General features: G+C 44.6%; 2 protein-coding genes across 5 annotated transcripts in view; one reads left to right on the forward strand and one right to left on the reverse strand.

The window, feature by feature from the left end:
• The window catches only part of smtnb (smoothelin b), a 46,348-nt gene extending 34,261 nt beyond the window's left edge, over positions 1-12,087 (forward strand). Inside the window, exons 11-21 of one of the 4 annotated variants that reach the window (XM_068702813.1) lie at positions 4,436-4,621; positions 4,886-4,961; positions 5,161-5,193; positions 6,014-6,193; positions 6,413-6,475; positions 6,589-6,670; positions 6,763-6,939; positions 7,032-7,158; positions 7,332-7,483; positions 8,993-9,170; positions 10,324-10,414. In XM_068702813.1, the coding sequence (XP_068558914.1) occupies positions 4,436-4,621; positions 4,886-4,961; positions 5,161-5,193; positions 6,014-6,193; positions 6,413-6,475; positions 6,589-6,670; positions 6,763-6,939; positions 7,032-7,158; positions 7,332-7,483; positions 8,993-9,140 (1,224 nt within the window). In that variant the 3' untranslated portion in view covers positions 9,141-9,170; positions 10,324-10,414. Of the gene's footprint in view, positions 1-4,435; positions 4,622-4,885; positions 4,962-5,160; positions 5,194-6,013; positions 6,194-6,412; positions 6,476-6,588; positions 6,671-6,762; positions 6,940-7,031; positions 7,159-7,331; positions 7,484-8,992; positions 9,171-10,323 lie in introns of all 4 variants that reach the window. The other 3 variants (XM_068702812.1, XM_068702816.1, XM_068702815.1) reach the window with 3 other exon arrangements.
• A 160-nt stretch (positions 12,088-12,247) lies between these two features.
• On the reverse strand, positions 12,248-14,918 carry selenom (selenoprotein M). Its single transcript, XM_068702817.1, has 5 exons — positions 14,698-14,918; positions 13,972-14,007; positions 13,757-13,791; positions 13,559-13,637; positions 12,248-12,960 (listed from the first exon to the last, which is right to left on the reverse strand). The coding sequence occupies exons 1-5, from the start codon at positions 14,791-14,793 to the stop codon at positions 12,730-12,732; spliced, it is 477 nt and encodes a 158-aa protein (XP_068558918.1). The 5' UTR covers positions 14,794-14,918; the 3' UTR covers positions 12,248-12,729.
• Positions 14,919-16,996: the final 2,078 nt, after the last annotated feature.

Consider the following 16,996-nt stretch of genomic DNA (forward strand, 5'->3'; position numbering starts at 1 on the left):
TGAAAACTGGGGAGAAAAAGATGTGAGGGAATTACTTGTCTGGAAGATGTTTTATTGCCCGCTTAGATTTAAAGTTGTTTCCCTCATTGTCATGTTGGTTCTGACTGAAATCTCTGCATTGCTTTGTTTTTGAGCTCTGTTGGAAGCTGCACTAAATTATTTTTGCAAATAAAGGGTTCACAATAGCCAGAAAAGCCGTCACATTTCTACTGCATCAGTTTCTGCTATAGTAATCAGAAACACAGACCTATATACATGCAGAACATTGTAGTGCATGTACTTTCTAGTCTTTATATAGGTCATGCTCTGTGTCTTTCTACTCCACTTTGCTGTGGGTAAGTGCTTTGATGCATGGTAAGACCAGAGCCATGCCCTTCTTGGGTTTTGACCCATTTTTCCTGCTGCCAGTCACATTTCTCGCCACTGTCCCTCGAGGCCAGATTCTTCCTGGGAACTGTTTTGCTTACCTGTAAATCCCAGGAGAGACCGCTGTTGCCATTTGACTCATTGTTCTCTGTTGCATTTTTTAAAATCAGTTGAATGCTTGTGATGTAATGACATGTCCTCAAAAATTACAGGTTTATTACATGTTGCATCAGACTGCCTGCAGCGATACAGTATGTACAGGAGCAATGGATTTCTCTGCATGGTCTGCAGTATGCCAATAAATCGTCTGTAGGCATTTAAAAGATGTGCTTAAGCATCTTACACTATGAACAACGTACACACACAGACTTCTTTCAGCGCTCTTGGAAAGCTCTTAATTTATCACAAAAGCACTTGAAGCATCCACATGAGCAGCAGCTGGGCCCCTGCTGCTTTGTCAGTAAGACTAACTCAGAATCATGGAAGCGCTATAATGTCCTTCCCAACATCCTTCCCCAGAGGCGTGGAGAACTGGCCCCCAGCTCACCCTCACTGGTCAGCCAGTCTGCTGTGTCATGGCTCTAAACTAGACTTTGTCCTTCATGGACTGATCTTCCCCCTGGAGGTCTGCCTGAGATCATACTCATGCAACACAATTTACCTGATTAGTCACGACGCATTATGCGAGTTGCGTATTTTCAGAATTCAATTTTATGAGGAGTGAACCACTAACGTGTAACTCCACTCCAGCCCAGGCCTAGAACCTAAACCCTAAACCCTCTTCGTCTGTCAATCGAGGTGTGAAGGACAACAGCTCTAAATAACAGGAAAGTTGAAAGAGGGAGGGGTGAGGTTTCTGAATTGTTGCCACTACCATTCCCCCTCTAGCCTCCACCAGTGCCCCAGGACTCACTGGCTCAGTGGAATAACGGCAAGGCTGGAGATAAATAGACATGTCCATGGCACCTGAAATTAAGGGGTGGGGCTTCTGCTGCCTGGGAAACGGGATTCCTTTCATGCTCATTCGCTGTCAGGGTGTTGGCCGGTAAAGAGGGGAGATTTGCTCGGGCTATAAAGAACGTGCATTGTTTTGATAGGTCTCTGTAGACAGACGGACAGATCGGACACTTTCTACCCTCACATCTGTCGCCACAACCTTTTCAAGTCTCTGATTTTACACCCCAACATAAGTTTTTGGGACACAAGAAGATTTAAACTAAAAGGACTTTGACCAGTGTGACATTCAGTGCAGCTGGTCTGGCCATGCCTGGAGTGAACCTGGACTTCCTCCCAGCCTCACAGGCTCCAGAGGCTTTGGGCAGTCCAGATAGCGTTTGTGCCGAGTCTGGCCTGGAGGAGGTGATAGGGGATCTGCTTGCTCAGGAGGATGCAGAGGATGAAGAGGGGCAGTTTTGCAAGAGGAAATTTGAATTAACATTACAGTGTGCTGTGGGGGAGGTCCATTGTGACCTGCAGGCCTTTGGGAAGCGAGTGGATGCCCGTCTGGAGGAGGCCGGAGCTCAGATGGCTCCTCTGGCCGAGGCTGTTGCCAGGCTGCAGGAGGAAAACCTGAGGCTGAGGATTCAGCAAGAAAGGCTGATGAGGCAAGTGGAGGCCCTGTGCCAGGTAATGGGGCTACCTGATGCCTTGCTGCATGTACTGCCCAGCAAAGAAAGCTCACCTACAACTTCATGCGAAAACAAAACACCATGCAGTGATTTTCCAACATCATGCAGTGATCCTCCGGCCAGTACTTCATCCTACAGTCCTCAAGATTCTCCATCCAGTGCACCCCAGGGCACTCCAGCTAATGCTCTTCTGGATAATCCATCAAGCGTGCCACAGGAACCTCTGTCATGCCCCCCGAACTCAGGCTCTGTATCTACTGAGACAAGCACACCTCAGAATTCGGAGCCTTCACCTGTCCCCCACCCCCCCACCTTTGCAACCCACCGCTCCCTCTCTGCTCCCTCTTTGATGGCAAACATTTCTTGCGACAACAGCACGGTACTGCCCTCTGTAAATGGTTCTGATCATGCCCCATTTTTTAATTCAGTTAAGCTGCATGAAGAATGAGAATGTCTTTTGTTCCAATGTTGACGGTACATGTGGATCAGCAGGCCATGAGTACTTTTAGATGCCATGCCGGTGACACTCTGTGTTCCTGCTCACATACTTGTTGACCTGCTGTTCCATCTCTCTTAGCTCTCCATTGGTTATAATTTTACTTTATTACATTTTACAAAAATCTTGACCATCTCAGCTGTCAGTCAGTTGCGACAGATTGTTTATGTGGAGGACTTCACTGTCATGGAGTTATTCCAATCCTCCAACACCATTTGTCTCTCATCCTGGCTAGCACTCATAAGTGTTTGTATGCAAGCACTTTGTGATGGAGGAAAAAAATGACCACGTTTCAACAGTAACAGTGGACCTGCCCTGTAGTTTGCCTGGATAACCCTCACTTTTAGCCTTGTTTGCGTTACATACTCCCATACAAATCCCTTAACAATCCCTGTGTGTGTTTGTGTGCACTGGTGACATTTTGAGGGATATTGAGTATATGCGGCATTATCTTCTGTTATGCAACCGACCAGTGTTCATATTCCTGTCTAATCCTGCAAAGACAGATGGGCCTGCCGGTCAACCAGTGAAGGTGATGGACTCCTAAATGTTACTCGGGATGATTGGGATAATGAGGGGTGAACTTATCTGTTTTTCTACTATTTTTCCCGTGCATTTGTGCGATATCCAATAGTTCAGCTTTTCATAATTCAGCTGGCTAAGACTGTATTGCAGGTCTTAGTGATGAATCAAAAAGTTGTTTTTTTACATAAAGATTTTAGCCGTTCTCTCATTAGCGAAAAACAAAACAAAAAGCATTTGTGATCAGATGTTGAAAAGTATCCTGTAACTGAATTAAACTAGTACTAAGGTTATCTGGGATTTTCTCACCCCACTCACATTCCCTCATTGCCTGAATCAGAGCCCTTGTTTGGGATGTGTTGTGTCCCAAAACATTCCTCGTCGGTCAAGTGCCTCTCAGTCCAGTCTGTCCCATGTCCAGAAAAGTCTTCTAAACCAGTGTCCACCGGTGATCACACAGCGCTGTGGCTGCACTGGGCCTTGTTCCTCCCTGGTGAGAGCTGGTCCTGCTGGGGCCCGCGGAGAGGAGGGCCGGGCGGCTGTGGATAGGGACGGGGCCAGCTGTCTGAGCTATATCTGGACCTGGACTCGGTTACAACAAAAGCATTGAAGCCACAGCTTAAGCTCATAGTCTGCCACAGGCATTCAGCACCACATGGGAGGAAAATCTGAGTTTTTTTCTGTAGGATTTATGATCACTTCAAATATTCTGGTAGATACTCAGGTTTACATCAACAACCCATCATGTTATGATGGTAATCTTGGTGCTCTACTTCCTCTCTAGCATGCTGCCTCTCTCCTTCTGTGGTGTACATACCATTTCTTCAGAGTTTATATCTGCTAATGCATTGTTCAAATCTTCCACCCATAATGGTGTGCTGTACCTATCACATAAACTCTTGCTTCACAGCAGTTCAGTATCATTTGGACACTCAGTGTGTCAGTCACACTCCATGAACCACGTTAACAGTAACTTGGCAGGGTTGCGCTCGCTCTCATGTGCTTACTGTCACCCTCTCTGGTATGGCTGGAAGGCGGAGGGGATGGAAGAAATGATGAGATGTGGTGAACTGGCAGTCTTGTTACAAAAAGAGATTATCAGAGGGAGCCTTCTTTACACTCTCAGGCCTATTATGGCTGCAGTGTGTTTAACCAAAATCCTCTTGGGCTTATTACATCCTGAATGTTAGCAAGCTTCAGTTTGATGTTATTTTACAACATAAAAGCCTGACCTCCAGGTTAGGCTTTTTTTCCTGCAGGAGCTCTCAGATGGCAGAACACATATCCAGCTATGTGTTTTTCTTTCTTATTTTAAATGAATACAGACAATGAATTTAATTAATGTAACCGTGCATCATTTTGCATGTCTGTATGTATGTGCTGTTGCTCACCTGTGTATGTTTGCGTTATGTGTCATGTGCAGATGGAGACGGAGCCCGCCGTGGCCTCTGAGCCGGTGTTTTCAGCTGGACCGTCTGCGCAGGTGGCATGTCACATCCCGATTATCCCCAACGGCTCCAGCACTCAGGCCAAACCCGACGAGCGCTCTGGAAAACAGACTGCCGAACAGCTGGCTGCTATCGAGGACGAAGAGCTCCTTGACAAAATGGTACTTAACACCCAGGTTATAATTCTGGATGATTTAGAGTTGAAAGCACCACTTTGTAATGAATACAGCGGTGAAAGTTTGTGTATTAACACTAAATCACGCTAGCTATGTGAGGGTACATTTGGAAAAGTCACAGCCCGGTGTTGTGTATGCACGACGCTATGTTTGAATTGCATGCATAAATAGAGCCATGCCAACTCTGGCTTTTAGTGAGGAATGACCTCATTATTTCCGTTTTGCATTTTTTTTTCTTTTCTTCCACAGCTCGATGAGTCAAAAGACTTTGAGGAGAGGAAGCTGATCCGTGCAGCCATGAGAGACCTTCGTAAGAGAAAGAGAGGTAACAGAACAAAGCAACACAATCTCTTATCTGTTACTTCAACCACATTAACATTTTTGCTCCAATTATTTTGTCGTGACTGCTGCTTTCTTTCAAATCATCAAAGGTTGACGCACTACCTCATTATACACAAGCCTGGTGATTTTTTTTTTTTATTTACCTACAATTTCTGTATGATTTCTATCTATTCTGCACTCAGAGGCAATGCTGGGATGTACTCAAGAGGAAATAGGTAGGGCAGGTTGGTGTGCAGTGTGCAGTGACAATTGATCTTGCCTGCTTTTGTCTCTTTGTGTGCACCACCCTGTCGTTGTCAGACATAGTTGATCTCTCAGACGTCTGTGGTGGATGATGATGGTCGTATATGTTGACAGTTTTGATAACGTGCATGAATCCTGGTTTCACGCTCACCTCGGTGTGCTGCAACGTTGTTACTGAAACGTCTACCACATTCTCTGTTTTGCAGTGAGCACTCACCGAATGGTTTTCACCAGTCGTCTTTTTACATTGAGCCGACAGTTAACCATTTCTTAATCAGTGGCATTGAGCTTAGAAAAGGCAGAAAAAAAGATGTAAATAGTCAAAACTAAATAGAGAGTTTAAGAATAAAATGTATAGTACACTGCATAGTATGTTTGAAAAACAATCTCGAGTAAAATCTGGAGGAAGCACTGTGGGTGGTGGTAAGGTACCAATATTCTGGACATTGCTTGAACGTGGCACAGCTGGCCAAAGTGGACGATCAGATTGTGTTTGCTCTCTTTGTTCTGTGATGTTTGTGCAGTACATATTCCCTGACAGCTTTGGCTTGGCTACCGCCTCCCACCTGTGGGTGTTTGTGTGTTCAGAGGAATTTGACGGTACTGTGGAAAGATCACCACAAATTTGGAAGCCCTGTTTTTAATCCATCTTGGTCTTGGTGGCAGTCAGATGAGGTGCTGTCCGTTTGTTTAGGACCTTTTGTCCTCCTCCTCCTCCTTTTTTTCCACTGACATCATCTCTCCACCTCTCCGTCCCCTCTCTCCTCTCTCCTGTCCTCTCCGCCAACCCAGACCAGAGAGAAAAGGAGCGCGAGACCCGTCTGCAGGAGCTCCGGCAGCAGAGAGAAGAGCGAGCGCAGAAAGGCCGCGCTGGGGTCGGAGCAGGAGAGGTGGTGATGCGGAAGGTGGAGAAGTCCGCGGATGGCTCCAGCCTCAGCCAAGTCACCAAGACAGACCGCTTCGCTTCATCTGGTAGTTTTGTCTTTTCTCATCTTTTCCTGTGCATTTCTGAACCTTCTTTGAACCTTATTTTAACCACTCAAGTCAACACAGAAGTGATTCTTATTTTCCATTGCAAGACAAAAAAGGCATCTAGGGAAGTAAAAGTAAACAATAAAAGCGTAAACTGACAGTCATGAAATGGATATGTCCAATATGTTTGTAATTCAAAGTGTGTGTTTGTGGTTTTAGATGATGGGAGCAAATCAACACGCAGCACAGTCGTCGAGGCCAGTTATATGCAGAAAACAGACAGTGAGTCACGACTTTATTTTGCTCTCTGGATCTCTTACAATGCTGTATAGTTACTACAGTCATATCACCAATGTCATGCGTACGTCTGTGTGTTTGTTTGTTTTTTATCTCAGGAGGGACAGTCCAGTCTAAATCGTACAGCTACAGCTCTTCCACATCATCGTCCTCCTCCAACACAAGCAAAAAAGTGGGCAGGTAGGTCACGAAACACGAGTGCCGTAAACACGCTACTTTTAAAACCCTTGCACGTTCACAGATTAACTTCGCTGTCCGTGTCCCCGCCTCAGTGTGTTTGATCGCGAGGATGACACATCGTCTCGCGGCGGCAGCGGCGGGTTGGCCGCAGTGGAGCGAAGGCAGGCGGAGAGGCGCAAGGAGCTGATGAGGGCTCAGACTCTGCCGAAGACCTCTGCCATGCAGGCCCGCAAAGCCATGATAGAGAAGCTGGAGAAGGAGGGAGGCGGGTAAGGAGAAACGGAGAGGTGTTACTACCAAAAAAAGAAAAGGAGCAGGTCAAAGCATGTAAATATTAACACAAACCTGACTTTTCATTTAGCCCTGGAAATCAGGCGGTCGCCAAGGTAAACAAGGTCCAGCGTTCCACCAGCTTTGGTGTACCCAACGCAAACTCCATCAAGCAGATGCTGCTCGACTGGTGCCGTGCCAAGACCCGCTCGTATGAGGTGAGCCAAGCAGCCACGGCAACCCATCGCGTGTTTAGTGCTCATCTTTAGTCTTTAAACCTGATGATTAAAATAAGATGGGCTGAGATGATATTTTCCTACTTTGGGAATGTTTCCATCACATATATATATATCAATGCCTCCATGTCTATTTTGTTTGTCTTCTACCTCAGCATGTGGATATTCAGAATTTTTCATCCAGCTGGAGTAACGGCATGGCATTTTGTGCCCTGGTGCACAATTTTTTCCCTGAATCCTTCGACTACGACTCCCTGAGCCCCAGCAACCGCAGGCAAAACTTTGAGGTGGCCTTCAGCACTGCAGAGTGAGTACACACAGAAAAACCTGTTTGTCCCCGTAACAGTTCCACTAACCACTTCAGTGCTGTTATTGTTGTTAAGTTTTGACTGCAAGTGAATGTGTCAACCGACATTGTTGGAGGAACCACATCAACTGCAGTGAACCTTCATTTTGTTAAGCTTGTTGGAGAAAATGCGAAGAATATTAGGAGAAACCAGCAGAAGAAGCTACTTCAGGCTTACCTTTCCTCTTAAGCTTAGATATATAGACATAAAATCAAACAATCAAAGCAACTTTTTCCAAACCAACACACATTTTTCACATCCTTCTCTCGTTTCTCTGTAAAAAATCCACCTGTAGTCTTTATTCAGCATTGCTCTTTGCCAACATCAGCTTGACGGACCGAAAACACGTGGAAGCTCCTCGACTGATGTCCCAGTGCTAACATTCCCTGTCTCTCCCAGGTGTATTGAACCACCTCAAGGCTTCTACTTTAATTACTCCATCTCTAAACCTCTACTCTCCATCTGTCCTCTACTATGAGTAACTGCTGTGACACCCTCCGTCTGCTCTAAACCAGAGACCCATGAGCAAACCCTCCCCAAACAGACACCAGGTTAAGAAAAACAAAACGGACGAGCTCTCCCCTTTTTACTCCTAATCTCTCTCCTCTCCCTCTCTCTTTCTCATCCCCATCACACCATTCTCACTTGTGATGCCCCCCCCACCCACATGTATATGTGTGTGTGTGCTCACATGCTCCCACTAGGATCATGTCCATGCTGATGTTGATATTATTCATGCTCTCAACACTGGACTGTCACCCAACCACAGCCCCCGTCTTTTCACCTTTGTGTTGCACTGTCTCTCACTTCCACGGGCACTTCCAGCAGTTTGCTGTTACCTGGAATCTCAACACACACACTGTCACACACACTTTATCCTGTGCACCGGTATGTTTTTAGAGTCACCATATGGTTGTGTCTTTTGTGTTGCTGTTGTTGTTTTTTTGCAGAATCCTTGTTGTTTTTTTCATTGTGTCTTATGTTTCTGACAGAACTCAGTCGTATTGAAATAGTCAAAAGTTTCACCGAAAAAAACAACAACAAACAAAAAGGCTAAATGAGCATCACCTAACGCTCATTTGACGTTTTGTTTTATGTATGTGTGTGTGTGTGTGTGTGTGTTTGCCACATATCGTACGTATCATGATGTTCATGAAGCATGTCAACTCATGGATATATTTGTGAACACAGAGAATGTAATGTTATTGTTTCTTTTTGTGTCATTTCTCTCTCCCTCTGTCTTTTCACCCTGAATCTTTTTTGTTTGGCTGCTCACGGCTTTATCTGTTTTTCTTCCCTCCTCCTTACTCTCTTTCCCACACTTTGTCCCCCGTCTCTGTCCTGTACTCTCTCTTTCTTTATCTGTATTCCCCCTTCTTCTCCTCCTTTCTTTGTTTCTATCTGTTTGGATCTGCCTTTCCTTCCTGTCCTCGTCCCCCCCCCCCCCTCCCTGCTGGGTGCGGGCACAGGAAACTAGTGGACTGTCCCCAGCTGTTGGATGTGGACGACATGGTGAAGATGCGCGAGCCGGATTGGAAGTGTGTGTATACGTACCTGCAGGAGTTCTACAGGGGCCTGGTGACGAAGGGCCTGGTTAAAACCAAAAACTCCTCCTAGAGTCGCACCCCACCTAAAACTGAACCCATGGTGAGAGAGGGGGCAAACCTGCGAAGGAACCTCACTTTGGTTCTGACAGATGGGATGGAGGGAGTGTGTATGAGTGTGTGTGAATAACTGGATGTTTGAAGCAGCTGTTATGATTTAAATCAAACATGATGGTTCAGAAAACTCCTTTATTGGCCACTTTGGATATTTGATCCTTCATGTTAATCTGAAGCTACCGAGGTCCAGAGTACCAAACATGGTATGCGTGTGTGTTTCAGTGTGTCCATGTGTGCATTTCTGCATAGTCAGGCTATGGCCCAGGCAGAGAGCCAGGACCATCTGCAGCTCCACACTTTAAAAGGAACTCCTGTATCACAATGTTTCAAACAGAGAACTTAAGAAACAAAGCAGAGAATGGAAAGGCCGGGTTGCCCACTGACGTTTTATCAAGTGTGAATTTACTGTTGTTTGTGCTTGTAAAGCCTTTTAAACATAGTGTAATAGTAAAGTACAGGATGATCCCATGTCTACAGTTCCTTAAATAACGAAACCAAATTTATGTTGTGAACATTCATTTTCTCATCCGAGAGATTTACCCTCGTGCTGTTCCCATTACTCCACACTGTTTGTGTCTTACGTCTCAGAGGGTTTACAGTACGTGTAGATATGATGCCACCCTGTGGTCGCTCCCTGCATCGCTCACATGTGAGGTCTTTGTTCCTAAAACTGTTTATTGAAACACCCTGCATTACTGGAGTTTATATATATATATATATATATATATATATATATATATATATATATATATATATATATATATATATATATATATATATATAGAGAGAGAGAGCTGTTACCAAGAGCTTATAAAGGGATTTCTACACAGTACATGAGAGAAAACGGAGACAAAAAATAAAAAAGTAGAGCATAACTACAACAAGGAAGGACCCGAGTTTGTCAGTGCTGAGGTGTGTGTGTGTGTGTGTGTGTGTGTGTGTGTGTGTGTGTGTGTGTGTGTGTGTGTGTGTGTGTGTGTGTGTGTTTGGTTATTGATCTTGACGAAAGCACGTGATTGATGATTAAATATGAATAATCATGAACATCAGAAGAGAATATTCTCCATCTCTGGTCCTCGACCGTCCTGTCTGTTCATCCTCTTTCTCACACGTACCGTCTCTTGTATGCTGTTCCTCAGGACCTACGCCAACTGCATGCCTTTACTGGAAGTGGAGGACATGATGATCATGGGTAATAAACCCGACTCCAAATGCGTCTTCACCTACGTGCAGTCTCTGGTCAACCACCTGCGCAGATATGAGATGTCCATGGGTCGGCCCTGTGACCTTCTGACCTGTGCTCAGTGAGTGTGATGCCTAGACGTGGTGTCACCCGGCCCCTCCCCCTTCCTTCACAGGCCCTGAACCCCCCCCTCCAGCTCCATCTTTACCTGATGACCGCCTCCACTCTAACAGGCTGCGTCACAGAGTTGCTCATCTCTGATGGACTGTGTGTGTGTGTGTGTGTGTGTGTGTGTGTGTGTGTGTGTGTGTGTGTGTCATTTTGCTTCTGATCTTTGTTGGCAGTGATGATGTGTATTCATTATTTCATTAACACAAAGTCCACCTCTCTCCAGCACGAGAGCGCCAACGTTTTTATAAGACTACCTTTTTTAAAATTTCAAATTTGACATCTTGTTTTTGTATTTAGCTTTGTACAAGGTAATATTTAACATGCAGTAGTTGTGTCACTACGCTAGTGTACCAAAAAACACTGCAAGAGAGAAAAGAGAAATATTTTTATAGTATTTCTCCTTTTAACTTATTTATACCTGCATTTTCCCTGCTACACTTTTGTCATTTGCTGTCATTGCTGTTGGCAATTCCACAGAAGAGAAAACATTTACCCAACCAAATGGTGCAGTATTTGGTTTTCATTTCGGTACTTTTGAACTTCTACCAAATTTTGGCTGCTTGAAGTATTTGAATTAAGTTATTACTATTTTCATGTTGATGTAAACAATTTTCATATCACTATTTAATACATGATCATAGAGATGTCCTTTCTTCATTGTTCAGTTGTTTTTGAATAAGCTCACCTTTCTGAACTCTACAGTGCTACTAAGAACATGTTTGAGTTTGTTTTTGAACGTTGTAGCCCTCCTGTATCACTGTGTCGTCACACTATTCTAACAGGGAAAATGCTTGCAGTCAAACACATTCTTCAATCAGGCAGAAAGAAAACAAGAGTGGGTTGTAGCCTGACATCATATAGCTGACTTTTATCATTACTTGATGCTTCTTAGTGCTTGACTGACGGCATATGTGCAAAAGAAAAGTAAGTGTGCAGCAGTGCTGCCATCATCCAGCAGCATCACTGACATGCCCTGCCCAACACACTAACACACAGCTCTTTTAGAGGGCTCTTTATTTATGCCAGTAGATTTTTTTTTTTTAAATATATTTTTTATTTTGTTAGTGTGTACCTTTTGCTTTTAAAGGTTTTGTTTAAAGTGTGTCAATAAGCTCAAGATATCACCTTGTTTTGTGAAACTAATTATGGTCACTTTTTGGACAAGTTAAAGGGCCTGATGAAAGCCGGCTTTCTGTTTATACGTGAGTAATCATGACTGAACATAACTGCCAATTGTATATTTTACAACAAGAAGCTAATGAAAATTTTTAAATTGAGATTTTTATTCCGCTTGTAAAAATAAGATTCCTCTGAGAAGATGTTGAAACTCTGATGGTTTCAGAGCTGGATGAAACTTATTTCTTTTAGCTCTGTTTAAGTAGATTTAGAGAAATTATTTGAGGATTATTCCAACGCTGCCAACTGAAAAAAACAATACCTTCCACAGAGCAGTGAGTGCTGTAAATAAGAGCTTAAACACATTATAATTTCATGTTTCTGTGCACCACAGTTAAATGTGAATTGAAATTAAACCAATTTGAGAAATGAATGCGTTTGTTTTGATAATTGCTCTTAATTGTCTCATAACCACAAGATTATTCCTATCGAGTGTTCAACATGCTTTCATTCATACTCTATGGAACTGCCATCCGCCAAATCTTTATCTCCGCTTTATCATTATCTCAACACAGCAAGGACAGGCGATGAGATGATTTCTTCAAATATTTTATTATTTTCCTCTGCTTGAACCCTCTTGTGCGCATCAGTCAAACCCACCAGAACATGTAGCATCAGCCTCAGGCCAGTCAGACAGTTTTCAGCCTGAGGCTTCATTCAGTTTCACAGTAGGTATGAAGCAATCAGACACACAAGGGGAACTCAAGTGCGGCAGAGACTCTGAAGACAGTTGACACACGACGGGACAAAGAACTAAATAAAACGTACACACTTCCAGTCTTTGTGTCGAGCAGCCCGTTGGGTTATCATTGCTGCTAAATTAAGAACAAACAGCAAGAACAATATGTGCAAATTCAGACGGTGGACCTTTCAAAGGCCTTTTGCCAATGCTGAGATAGTGCCCTTGCCATGATCTGCTGGTCTTATTTTGAAATGACAAGCATTTATTATCATCAACTACATTATGGGGCTTAGTGGCACCGAGATATTCTTACTTTTGCACCACTCTGACGGGTTATAGGTCAGTATGCTTGGCTTCTGCTTTGGGCTCCGAGGAGGCGTTGTCTGTGGCAAGGGAGGCAATTGAGGATTTGTAGGGCGGCTCGTCTTTAAACGGGCTGTCTTTGGCAGGAGAGAAGCGGAACTCCTCCGGCACCTCGTCCTCAGGTTCGGTCTTCTTGTAGAAGCCCAGCTCGCCCAGCAGCTCGTTGATCTCAGAGCGACTCATGTCAGACAGGGCGATCCGCTGTGGAGGAAAGACACACACATGTTAAATTATAGTTCCAGTTTAAATGTACTTTTCCGTCAGTAGCTATTGATGCTGCATGATGCTGCAGTGACCTGCAACACAACTTCACCTAAATGTTAATGCGGCTTCATGTCTGCTGGATGTGTTACTTAGCAACAGTTTGATAGGAAATTTGCCATAACAGCTTTAAAAGGTGAGGTCAGTTGTGGATTTACGGTTGGTGTAAATTCTGCCCCCAAGTGGCCAAAAATAAAAGATCAATGCAGCTATAAATTATACCTGTATGTCTTAATTTCACTTTTGGAAAGTCAAATAAAGCAACATTTATGGGGAAAAAAGCTGTTTTAAATATATGCTTAAAGCCCCTGTGTGTAGGATATTAGAAGTGATTATAATAATAATAATAAAGACCCCACCCCCCCACTTCCAAAGAGAATGAATGGGCTGAAACAAACACATCGGCTGACATCACAATTGTCACATTATATTGTATTATAGATGCTATAATCAAATTTAAAGTGTACATAAAGAGGCTTTAATATATTGTCAAACAAGTACAATGCAAATATAAATACGCTGCAACACAAAGACTTACATCCAGCTCTTCATAATAGTGGTTCAGGAGGACAAGCTCAGGGTCGGCCCCAGGAATGTGCTTCATCACCAGGTTATGGCTGAGGGAGTGATGGTCAAGGATTGGCACAGAGAGAGCAGACTGCCCTTTTCGCATTGTGCAATTTATAAACAGACATACAAGAACAAGTAACAGCAGTGAACGTGAGCCAAAGGATACTAAAGAGGAATGTCCTGGACCACAAAGGCTTTGACCTGCAGACAGAGGGCGGGGGATTAATGTTTTTCACTCAGAGGAGGTTTCGGTGACAGATCTGTGGGGGATTAGGTGAAACTCTAGATGTGAAACGCTAAATGTTTCTCAGTGAGCAAACCCTCTAAGGCAGGGTGTTGTCTGTTCTGTACCTGTTGATTACATGCCTGAGGGAAACTTACCTCTCTGAGCCTGTTCAGCTGTCATCCACCACATGACTGGAAAGAGACAGAACATCAGATTCAGGACATGGTTAAAAGCAGCTCTCATACTTTGGAACTGGGTTTGTTTCCTTGTTCAAGTCTCTCTGATGTTCTGGTGTCATTGCAGCGTTGCTTTGAGGGGCCCAGATTCAGATGGGCTTCTGGGATGGCTGCCTCACCCATTTTTGTAAAAAGAATCTGAGTCGCAGGTATTGAGTAGCAGCAGGTGTGACTAACCCAACAATAGCTTTGATGATGCTGGCATGGTGGTGATTTGGTGACACCCTGGGGGAACATGGTTTCCCACAGTAAGAGGTGTAGCGTTACACTTACTTAAGATCCGGGATCAGACCTCCAGATACACGCCCTCAGTCCGTTCACAGCTAACATACAAACTGCCTTAAAGTCAATATTATCAATTCAATCGTTAACACATAAAACACATGTATTGTCTACAAGGCCTGTGTGCTTAATTGGGTTGTAACCTACACAGTTCCGCTTATCATATTCCCCCGGTAGAATCACTCACGCATGCGCCCATCCCGGACATTTAAGGAATATAACGCATCTAATCACACGTTTAACCAAATCTAACTAGAAAGATGAACTCACAGCCTCGGCCCACCGTCACTGTAAAAACAATCATACCCCCCCCCCCTATGAAGAGCGGTATCATGTATCATGAACGCTACTGTGTTACTGTACCTCCACTCTCGCTTTCGCCAGCCCGTCCAGTTTCTTCAGATCCACATCGTAAGCCGAGGCGCAGTGAAGCAAACCGGCCAGCACGACCAGCCACATTGTTTACTTCTAGTTCAGGTCTCGGACCAGAACTCGCTCTGCTCCAGGACCAGTACCTGCAGATGTCTGTGGGTAAGTAACGCAACTGAGACGAGAGATGATGTGCAGCTATGTCACGTCCGGACCTCTTGCCACGTCAAGAGGAGAGAGGGGAGGGGAGGGGGGGGGGCGGCGGGGGCGCGGGCGCGCTCATTGGTTATCTGCGAGATCCCCATCAATACAGTTAATCCCATAGATTTGATATGCAGTCTATGATTAATCCTCGCAAATGTAAGACTTTATCTAAAACAAAAAACAAAAAAACATACACAGGCTGAAATATTATCAATTTTATTTTATTTATTTATTTTAAGACAGCAGAGGATGGCAGGTGGGCTGAAATTGAAATATTATACAAACAGCCCCTACATGTAGGGGTTTATGTGGTAAACCGATGTTGAGGGTAATGAGAAACTCAAAGTATATCTATTATTTTTCAGATTTTCCAAATCCTCCACCCTCTCTACCCTCTACCTTCCCTCCACCCTCCTCCTCCCTCAACCCTCTACCCTCCCTCTACCCTCATCCTCCCTCTACCCTCTACCCTCCTCCACCCTTCTCCTCCCTCTACCCTCTACCCTCCTCCTCCCTCTATCCTCTACCCTCCTCCACCCTCCTCCTCCCTCAACCCTCTACCCTCCCTCTACCCTCATCCTCCCTCTACCCTCATCCTCCCTCCACCCTCCTCCTCCCTCAACCCTTTACCCTCCCTCTACCCTCATCCTCCCTCTACCCTCCTCCTCCCTCTACCCTCTACCCTCCTCCACCCTCCTCCACCCTCTGCCCTCCCTCCACCCTCCTCCTCCCTCAACCCTCCCTCTACCCTCATCCTCCCTCTACCCTCCCTCTACCCTCCTCCACCCTCTACCCTCTGCCCTCCCTCTACCCTCCTCCACCCTCCTACTCCCTCTACCCTCTACCCTCCACCCTCCTCCGCCCTCTACCCTCTACCCTCCTCCACCCTCCTCCTCCCTCTGCCCTCCTCCTCCCTCTACCCTCATCCTCCCTCTACCCTCCTACTCCCTCTACCCTCCTCCTCCCTCTACCCTCATCCTCCCTCTATCCTCCTACTCCCTCTACCCTCCTCCTCCCTCTACCCTCTACCCTCCTCCACCCTTTACCCTCTACCCTCCCTCTACCCTCCTCCACTCTCCTCCTCCCCGCAGCAAAGAACAACCAGAGTTCTTTGCTGTACAACCAGACCATGCTTCATGCTCTTAGATGCTTGTTTGGAAAAGGAAATGTACTTATTACTTCTGGTGTCTAGTAGTTCTTTTGATTACCAATGTTGAATGCACTTATTGTAAGTCGCTTTGGATAAAAGCGTCTGCTAAATGACTGTAATGTAACCACGACTACAGGTTATTACACACACATTGACCTAAAAACTGCACAAAAACCTGTGATGTTTTTTAGTGTGATTCATTGCAGAAGAGACACACAAGCAGCAGAAGAAGAAAAAAGATTATAAGGAAGAAAAAAAGATTTCTATAACTCAAGATTTTAGTATTTAGCTTACTTCTAGTTACTGGGCCAAAAGATGTTCTTCTTTATTATATACTATATACTCATATACTCACATATTTCCCATAAATACCTGACTACTTTGAGTATGCACAGAAATAAGTCACTTTCTAGGACATAGAAGTGTTGAAAATGCCTCTGTGTATTTTTATATATCACCGATATTACAAAATAAAAAGCAAAAACCATAAACCATAGATACGGTCAATGTTACATCACTGTTGAGTAGATAAGCTATAAGTTATTTTCTATATGAGGATACATATATGGGTTAATGGGTACATGTGCCCTAAGCTTTCAACACATTTTGCAGTATTTCATTTACTTCTGTGTACCTCCAGTAGCTTCAGGGGACCATCTTCACCACATTTACTGTACTGCACAGCTTTTCCCAACACGCTTTGGCCTTAAAGGGCACACACACACACACACACACACACACACACACACACACACACACACACACACACACACAGTGTGTGTACAGTTTTTGACTCATTAATTTTATAAAGGCCACAGGCATTTAAGAGGTCATGGAGACTCATGAGGTTCCCTCAGGTGTTGCCACAGCAACATCTTATATTTGGCTCAGTGTAGAAGTGTTTTGGCTTCCCAGAAGTAAACTGGTGTCGTGTCAGAA

Source organism: Cebidichthys violaceus, unplaced genomic scaffold, assembly GCF_023349555.1.
Source record: "Cebidichthys violaceus isolate CVI_PGR_0920_01 unplaced genomic scaffold, fCebVio1.0.p SCAF_9, whole genome shotgun sequence".
Classification (NCBI taxonomy): Eukaryota; Metazoa; Chordata; class Actinopteri; order Perciformes; family Stichaeidae; genus Cebidichthys; species Cebidichthys violaceus.